This window comes from Vanellus vanellus, assembly GCF_965231255.1.
Source record: "Vanellus vanellus genome assembly, chromosome: 27".
Classification (NCBI taxonomy): Eukaryota; Metazoa; Chordata; class Aves; order Charadriiformes; family Charadriidae; genus Vanellus; species Vanellus vanellus.
This window is the reverse complement of record NC_138932.1, coordinates 942,602-951,215: the sequence shown is the minus strand read 5'-3', so window position 1 is coordinate 951,215 and position 8,614 is coordinate 942,602. Positions and strand designations below refer to the sequence as shown.

The 8,614-nt window shown below is 46.4% G+C and overlaps 2 protein-coding genes across 2 annotated transcripts; both read right to left on the bottom strand.

Moving 5' to 3' along the window:
- Positions 1–2,596: 2,596 nt before the first annotated feature.
- On the bottom strand, positions 2,597–2,893 carry LOC309682013 (uncharacterized protein; the record flags this gene model as incomplete). The annotated part of the gene is made up of 1 exon (XM_082496026.1): positions 2,597–2,893. The coding sequence occupies one exon, from the start codon at positions 2,891–2,893 to the stop codon at positions 2,597–2,599; it is 297 nt and encodes a 98-aa protein (XP_082352152.1).
- Positions 2,894–8,010: 5,117 nt separating this feature from the next.
- LOC309682000 (uncharacterized protein) lies at positions 8,011–8,289 on the bottom strand (the record flags this gene model as incomplete). Its single annotated transcript, XM_082496007.1, has 1 exon — positions 8,011–8,289. One exon carries the CDS (start codon positions 8,287–8,289, stop codon positions 8,011–8,013), a length of 279 nt encoding a protein of 92 aa, XP_082352133.1.
- Positions 8,290–8,614: the final 325 nt, after the last annotated feature.

Genomic DNA, 8,614 nt, shown 5'->3' with positions numbered 1-8,614 from the left:
CTTTGCAGATCTGGTCCTTCAATTACTCCTATTTTTCTGTCGTCCCATCTGCTGTGGGCAAACCACGAGCACCCTTTGCGTAGCTTACAAGTTCAGGCACCCAGTGAATGAAAATAAGGAATTTCTAAGACAAAGGCAAGGTCTAAATGCAGAACTCGTCAGCTATAATTCCTATCTGAGGAGACAAATCAATATAATCCAACCTACCCTTTGTTGGAACAAGCGAGAGGAAGAGCACGGAGAGCTGATGCTGAATGAAGGAAGAACAAGGGATGGCGAACTTTTATATCTTCCAAAGGGTTGTCCGAGAAATTATGCATCTCTTGGCAATGCTAGCAATTAATTAAGTAGTCACATTCATATTTATCTTCTGTGTCTAGTTTTTAGCATTTCCGATTTGATACTGTCAGGAAAAGCAATTATGACTTTTTCCTTAACGTCTTAATAGGCAATGAATTTCCCAATCTGCTTTATAGGGGAATTTTGAAGGCAGTTGCACATTTACATATTAAAAGCGAACCTAACCCTAGCGTTATTAAGTGATTTGTCGTTGGGCAACCAGTATTGCATCAATGTACAATTCAAAAGTGTTGACTCCTACTTTGCATGCTGCCCCTTGGTCTGCATGGCAGACTCACATTTTGATTGATATGTTTTTTTTCGTGACACAGGGGACTGTAATTAACAGCCACAACTCACATGGACTCTACTTAGAGGGAAGGCCTGGTGACTGGCTGGAACGCACCTAACGCCTCTACACCGGAGATGACGCTAGAAGGACGTCCCCAGTTCCAATTTTTTTTCATTACGTCTGTGAGTCCACCAGCCATCAGCTGTTTTTTCCCTTGTGCCACAATATTATCCTGTTTACGTTCCTCCTATAAGAAGGGGATTTCAAATCCTAAGCAGGAAGGAGTTGTGCTGCGAAGCTATCGCTTATTGGCAACCTGTTTTCAGATCCCAAATTGCTTCGGGCTCCCGTCTTACTTAAGCAGTTTTGTAATTTTTACTCATTGCAATGTTTCACTATTTACCACAAAGTTTCTCTCACAGCGGCCCAAGACTTTACTTTAGGACAACGAAACAGGTAATTGTTCCTTTCCTGTGACTTTCATCCAGGTGGGTGCTGCAGGAACTCCTCGGGAGCGTCCCATGGGTCAGTTCTGATGGAACTAGAAAAAGGGGGTCCTAAAAGTTGCTTACTGAGTTCAGAAGGCAGCAGCTATCCCTATTAAGATGGTCTTCATATCTTTCAGGGTTTATTTTCATGACAAATTTGGGGAAAAAAAGAATAATTTGCTACTCTGCCAGCAGTTTTGTGAGATGCTAATTCATTCTGGATTTGAAAATACATCCAGGGAAAGCACGGTTTCATGTTCTGCTTGGGTATTTTTTTCTTTATTTTTCGAGGCCATGATTGAGCAAACAATAAAAAAGCTTTTCGTAAAGTCTTTTAGAGCTAGCCCTTGTTTAGGGAAAACTCACCTGCGGTATTCTGAAATGTTTTGTGAGTTATGTGTAATGTAGAAATGGTTCATCCAGGTTGATAAAATGGTATTTTTGGGGAAGGCCCTTGTAGAATGTAATGTAGAAATGGCTCATACAGGTTGATAAAGCGGTGTTTTTGGGGAAGGCCCTTGTGTCAGTTCTCCCTCATGCAAGGTGCATTCATCTCACCCTTTTCTAGATACCCAAAGTTAACAATTTCAGCTGAAACAAGTTGTCAAGCCCTTTGTGAAACCAACGCAGAGAAACAGGCACTGGCAGAAGGAAGCCAACGATCCTGTTCTAGAACAGATGTCTCAGCTAGATGGGCTGGTGACTGGGGAGATAAGGATAGTCTTAGGTTGTAAAAAGTAGAGAGATTTAGCATTTATTTTTAAGTGTGTGCAGTTTTCATTGAAAACAGTAATTTGAAGTTCAGTGGAAGAAGGAGGGTTAGAGAAGACCTCTAGGCGCCTATTTGCATTTATTAGACGCTTCAAAATGTTTGTAATTGTGAGTCAGAATGACAAATGAAGTATGAGGTGCTACTGGAGTAGGGAACTGAGAAAGACAATCCCGTGCTACATAGGGTACAGATGAGCTCCCTGTCCATAACTGCATTCATCTGCTGCAGAAACGTGTCTACAATGACTGTCTTCAATTCATTTTGAAACTTTAGGATATGGACATTTTGTGATAAGTCTGAGAAGAAAAGAATGAGAAGCAGTGACTAAGAAGTCAGAGGTAAAGATAATTCTCAAGCAAAGAGGGCAAAGAATAAACAAATCATAAACTTTTTCTATTTTTGGAAATGAAATTTTATTGTCTCATCGGCACAGTTTGGAGGGTGACACGTCATGTGTAAACCACTGCCAGCAGAAATCATTCCCAGCCTTTTTGGAAAAGGACATCAGCCGGGTTTTGCATGCTAAGTAAATTAAAACAGATCTGATTTATATTTTGAAGAAAATTCAAATCACAGTTGAGGTATTAGAGGACTCACGCAATCCGAAAATAGGAAAAGAGAACCAACGATTCAAGTTTTAGGCATCGAGAGTATTCGAGGGAGGAGCGAGCTGGTGGGTCCAGGTGCCGGGGCCGGATCCTGCTGTTAGTACTTGGGGCATGTCGGCGGCAGCTTGCAGATGTTCTTGGTGTACTGGGGACAGTAGGGGACCGGGGGGCAGTAGCGCTGGACGGGGGGACAGCAGGGCTGCACCGGGGGGCAATAGGGCTGCACCGGGGGGCAATAGGGCTGCACGGGGGGGCAGCAGGGCGTCACGTAGCTGTACTTCTGCACGGGCTGCCTCTGGATGGTGTAATGGCAGGAGGGTCCCGAGTCGTGGCAGGAGGAGCGGGATCCATGGCAGGAGGAGTTGTAGTCATGGCAGGACCCGCGGGAGCACATCTTTCTGGAGTATTGGCAAAGCTGTGGGGAGGAGAGAAACGTTCATGGTGGTACAGCGGCCCCAATGTACGTGAGCACACCTACATTCTCTAATTTGCTCTGGAATTGCCCAGTTTTCTTCCTCATTTCTAGTTCTTCGGGGATAAGAAAGTAATTTCAATGTCAATTAGGTATTGGGAGATGGTTTATATCCCCCGCTGAAAACATGACCTTTTATGGATGCAATTTGCTTTTCAGAGAAAAGTTACTCAAAACATCCATTGCCCACATGCAGCTCCAGACCCTCCAGTGCCTTCTGCTCAAAAAATTTGAAGTCTCTTTTCCATAAAGTCCTCTGCCTCCCCTCTCTCTCTGTTTTCCAGTCTTTCTGTTGTTTTGGTTCGGCTTGAGCCCCTGCCTGCTAAGCCTACACCCCATGTGCCATTTGCGTTAATAAAACAGCTCTTGTGGGTAACGAGAACTTGGTCTCTGGCATGACCGAGGTCCAGAGATGAGGAGTGAGTATCATACTCCAACTCCACCAAAGCTTGTATGAAAACAGCTGGTTTCATAAAGAAACTCAAGAGAAATAAAAAAATTGGACTTACCCCTTCAGCAACAGGAAGGAAGGTTTGTCGGAGCAGAGAAGCGAATGAAGGGAACTGGGATGAGAGACCTTTTATACTCTTCCAAAGGGTTATCTGGGACATGAGACATCTTTTGGCAAGTGTAACCTAATTACATATCCCAGTCCATTTCTATCCGCTGTATTCAGCTTCCGACATTTTCCCTTTGATGCACTGTGCTTTTAGCATTGTAATTGTCCCATAGGCTATTAATAGCACTCTAATTCCTTTGCCTCCCTATGAAAGAGATTGGAAGGTATTTCATGCAAAGTGACGCCAATACCGAAGAAACCAATGGATCTGGTCATGGACAACATGTATCAAGCGGAAGAGATGTTTGGAATTCAGAAGTACCGATTCCTTAAGCTGTGCCGGGACGTCACATGGACCGAGAGCTAAACGTGACCACAGCTCCATGTGAAACAAAAATGATTACTAATGTTAACTCATGAGGATTATGTTTAGGGCAGGAATACTCCAGCTGACTTGCCCGATGGTACTGGATATTTTAATGAGACATTTGGCATTAGCCCAAAGATGTCCTTCATTGACACCTTCAACCTGTCTCTATGATGTGTTCTGTCAAGGATTTCTTTTATTCTTGTTATAGATTCTGTTTGAGTCTAATTCTGCAATACGGTGTTGGTGGCAGCGACATCAAATCCCAGAGAAGAATGGTTTGAGGTGAACCCACCAGCCTAAGTCCTGCTCATGCTCCCAGAGGTGTAGTTATTTTCTGTTCCTATTTTCCTCTGCCCTCCTTTAATGTACTTCTAAATTTTTACCCCAACATTTTAAATAAAACCTGTCTTTAGTTTATTCTGATTCTGGAAATTTTTAGCAGTTGAGGTTGTGAGAATGTGGGCTGTGTGCCTGTCTCCAGAGTAAGGTTTCAGATCTTTAATTTCACAATAATGTTGAAGATGATATTTGGAGTATGAGCTGGGACAGAGCACTAGTACTGCTGTCCTGCTTCCAGTACTCAGCCATGGCATCTCTGCAGCTCTTCTGGAAATACCCACTAGACAGAGCTGTCACTGAAGAAAAAATAAACAAAACATCGTAATGTGGTAGAGGTAGATGCTTCTGAGCCTGGATTTTCCCGTGAATCATGGAGGAACTTCGGTCTTCTTTTCCATGTCTACATACAGGTCATGCCCATCTAACCTGGCAATTACATTTTCTTGTCCCATAAAAGGTAAGAATGTGTCAACACCGGGTTGGCATTGTGGATTAGACGTCAGGCACAATTGATTTTGGGTGATGCTCTACTGACTCACTGGGATCCCTCAAACAGGTCCATTCACATCTATGCTTCAGTATCACAATGTACAGAATTAACCGACAAATACAAAGTTTTATGTAGGTGGTAGTTAAGGCAGCACCTTTAGAAATCTTTGATCGTGTATGGGAGTAAATCTGCTGTTGTATAAAAGAGAGAGGATGGTAAAAATAATAATAATAAAAAGAAGTGCATCTGGTGTAAATATGGGGAACCAATGGCAGCAAAAAAACCCTGGCTGTGGTCAGGGGAGAGCAAACCCCCCATTCTCCAGGAGTGCCTCACTGCTGAAGCCTCCAGCTCTATAAAGTTCCCTTGTTTCAGGCCATTCCCTTCAGTTTGAGTTTCCTTCTCCCCGTTGTCAACTAAGGTGCGTGATTTTACTGATGATCTGGTACATTTTTGGAAACTTATTTGTAGACTGTAGCTCTGTGTTTATGCACTTGACTTGGCTCTGCCTGAAACAAAACCGCTTGTTTATTGTAAATAGTGTAAATAGATACGTTCTATGGAATATTTCTTCTAGTTTATTGATAAATGATATCTACTTTTTGAAAATAACAAGGAAAATTAGGGTTTTGGATTTAATATCTCACTCGCAGGAAAAATATTCCAGTATCTAATATGTCATCTAGAAGATATCTGACAGACAATGGTGAAACAAGGGGGAAAAAAGTCCAAATTTGCTGTATGTAAGTCAGTCCTCTACCCCTGGTTGGCCCTGCTTATCTTGAGGTGCAGCAGATAAAAAAATTGCGTAAGAAGATAATGTCTTGCTTCCATCACCGAGCTACCTTTCCTTTAGGTGTACTCCACAGCCCCAAATGGTGTGCTCTTCTGGGAGAGAAGCCTTCTTCAACCTGAACTCAACCTGGTATGACCCAGAGGGCTCCTGGCTGGAGACCCGGTGCACACCCCTCATCTGTGCCTATGGCCCCGGCACTGCCCATGGCAGAGACTCATTCCGGAGCGGCCACAGCTATCGGCACTACGGCTACCGCCACTCAGTCTGCTCCGAGCCGGCACCGTGCCAGGGAAGCCGGTCTTCTTGCTGCGCCAAGAAGCTGAGGAGCAGCTATGAGGCGTGTGGAGCATGCCATAGCTATGGGGGATGCTCGGAAGGGTGTTACGGGGGAAGCTGTAATTAATGGGATACAGGGTTGAGTAGGACCCTCACCTTGGTGTGGTCCGGGACTCTCACGTTGCAGCATCGCTGTAAGCAGCCGCAACGGCACAGCCAGAAATGCCGTGTGGGAGCTCGACACTTGCCCAACACTTGTTTAGGTCTGAGAAACGTGCTCTGCATGCAGGGTTCCCTTGCCTCTTGCTTTTCTAATGTGTGCTTTGGGGTTATCATGCTTTTTTGTGGTCTGTTTCTCACCCATTCCTCTCCTGCTGACTTGAATGTCCAGAAAAATGTCCTCTGCAGAAGCACAGGTGTCATTGCTGCTGTGACCTTCGTGGCAGGGGGAAGGTGGGGACAATTTCCTGCTGAATTTATGCAATCTGCTTTCCTGCTTCCCTTCCCAGCCCTGTGTGCTGAGGTAACCAAACTCCAGCTCGGGAGGTATTTGCTTCTCTGTTCCTCAGGCTCTTCCTGAGTCTCTCCTTAAACGAATGACACAACCTGCAGAGCTTTGGCTTAGCTGAGAGCGTAGGTGAAAACTTGGACTGCCTAGAAAGAATTAAGATAGGAGATTTTATCTCCTCTTCCCGCAAACACTTTCAGCCAGACTCAAACCCAGCCCTCCAGTCTGGCTTGGTTTCAACCTCCCGTTTGGCAGAGGACGGGTTTGGCACTGGCAGAGAGGTGTCTGGGGGGGACAGGGACCGTCGGTGGCACCGGGCGATGCCTTCGTGCCTGGTCAGAGCTGCCCGTCTCTGACCCTGACGTTCATTCCTTGCACCTGCAATCATGGACCTTGCATATGGGAATGATGCTCCTCGTTATTTTAATTAACAGTAATAATAAAACAAGTGCTAATAATAAGTGTCTTGTTCCTTTCAAAGATTCAGTGCAAACCCTTTGCTAATTAAATATCTGGCGCATTACACACAATACAGCTCTCATCCCACAGAGGCACAAATTCCTGCAGCTATCTGCCTCTGTGCTGGTGGACACCAGAGGAGACCCTGGGGCTGAATCTGGTGCAATGGGAGATACAACTGCTGATTTTTATGGCCCTCTGTCCATTTGATATTCCTTTTTTTCTACATCTACAAGGGAAGCTCAGAACTTTTGTGGTTTCTGCTGAGAAAAGTTAGCTTAAACCTTGGTAGGAACTGGGAACATTTTTTTTTTCTTTCTCAATATTTCTCTTGTTTTCCAGACAGGCGTGGCGTTGACAGGACTGGAGTTCACAGTGGGAGTTGATGCTGCAATGCACGGCCTGACCTAAACCCAGTTATATTTTGCATCAGCCAGTATTTCATCTAGGCAATATGGACCCTTGCTGGGGTTATCAGAGTTACCTTTCACAAAATATCAATCTAAATCCATATTCCTTGTTTAGAACAGGTCAGAAGGAACATTAGTATGATGTAGCCCTTCCTTTGCTTATACCCTCTTGTTTATGGTGATCAGTGATTTTCAGGCTTCCTAGACGGAGACTGCTTTTGTGCTCGCCAGCCACGTACGCACTACAAAGCTGAAGTTTTGCTTTTGGCTCCTTCAAAACGTGCCTGTGAGGGTCTGAGGCTCAGGGCCCATTGTCGCAGAGCCAAGAGCTGGGATTGACAAGAGATGCTGATCTGCGCCTCCAACCCCAGACAGCTTTTCCAAACCCGGTATCTGGATGTGTCTGGCAGGTGCGCAAGGTGCGGGGATTGGAGAGCAGACACAAGTGCAATGGGAAGGGGGGGAGGCTGTGAAAAGCAGCTCTCGTTAATAAAGGTAGGCTTGGGAATGATGCTGAAGATAAAAAGGAGTGTAATGGTGGAAAAACACTAGGACACGAGCACGTTTTTTTGAGCTTTAGGTTTTAATATCACATCTTTGCTACTGGAGACAGAAGCGGGAAATTAATGGATTCAAATTCTCGCGCGCGCGAGGGCAAATCACGATTCTGCCATGCTAATGCCACTTTGCGTTATCAGGAGCAGGGAGAGGTCATATGTGCTGGAGGGAAGGGGCAGGACCTGCCCAAGCTCAGGACTGCGTCTTGCGGAGGAGCGGGGACAGGCGCAACCCCCCCAGGGTGTGCGCTGACCGCCGGCTCGTCCTCACCCCTTCACTTCTGCTGCTGTGGGGGCCACTGCACCGGCTGCTTGATCTGCTGCTGCTGCTGGCAGGGAACGGGGGCCACCGGCACCTGCCCGGGCACGGTGACCACGGGGCACTGGGGAGGGAGGACCACCACCGGCGTCACATCCTGCACGGCGCTCACTTCGTGGCAGACGACGCCCTCGGAGCCATGGCAGGACCTCTCGCTGTCGTGGCAGGAGGAGCCTCCGCTGTGGCAGGAGGAGCTCTCGGCGCTGTGGCAGCCTCTGTCAGCACGGGAGCACATTTTTCGGTTGATGCGGTGAACCCTGGGGAAGGAGAGACCTTTGTCGTTAGATGCATGAAGGGCAGCATGCTTTCCCCACTCGGCCTTGGGTTCAGCTTTCCCTGATGTGTTTAGAATCCTGGCAGGGATCAGCAGGATTTGCCTGTCTGTCTGTACCATTTACCCTGCTTGGAGCTTGGTTCCCACAGTGCTGGATCATCCCCCACCATCTTAACACTCTCGCGACCCCCCCAGCAGCCCCAATCCCCATTTCTGCTGAGCTCCATGGGTCGTTTCTCTGCTCTCCCTTGCTGCATCCCACCAGCATGCCTGCAAGACGCCCTGG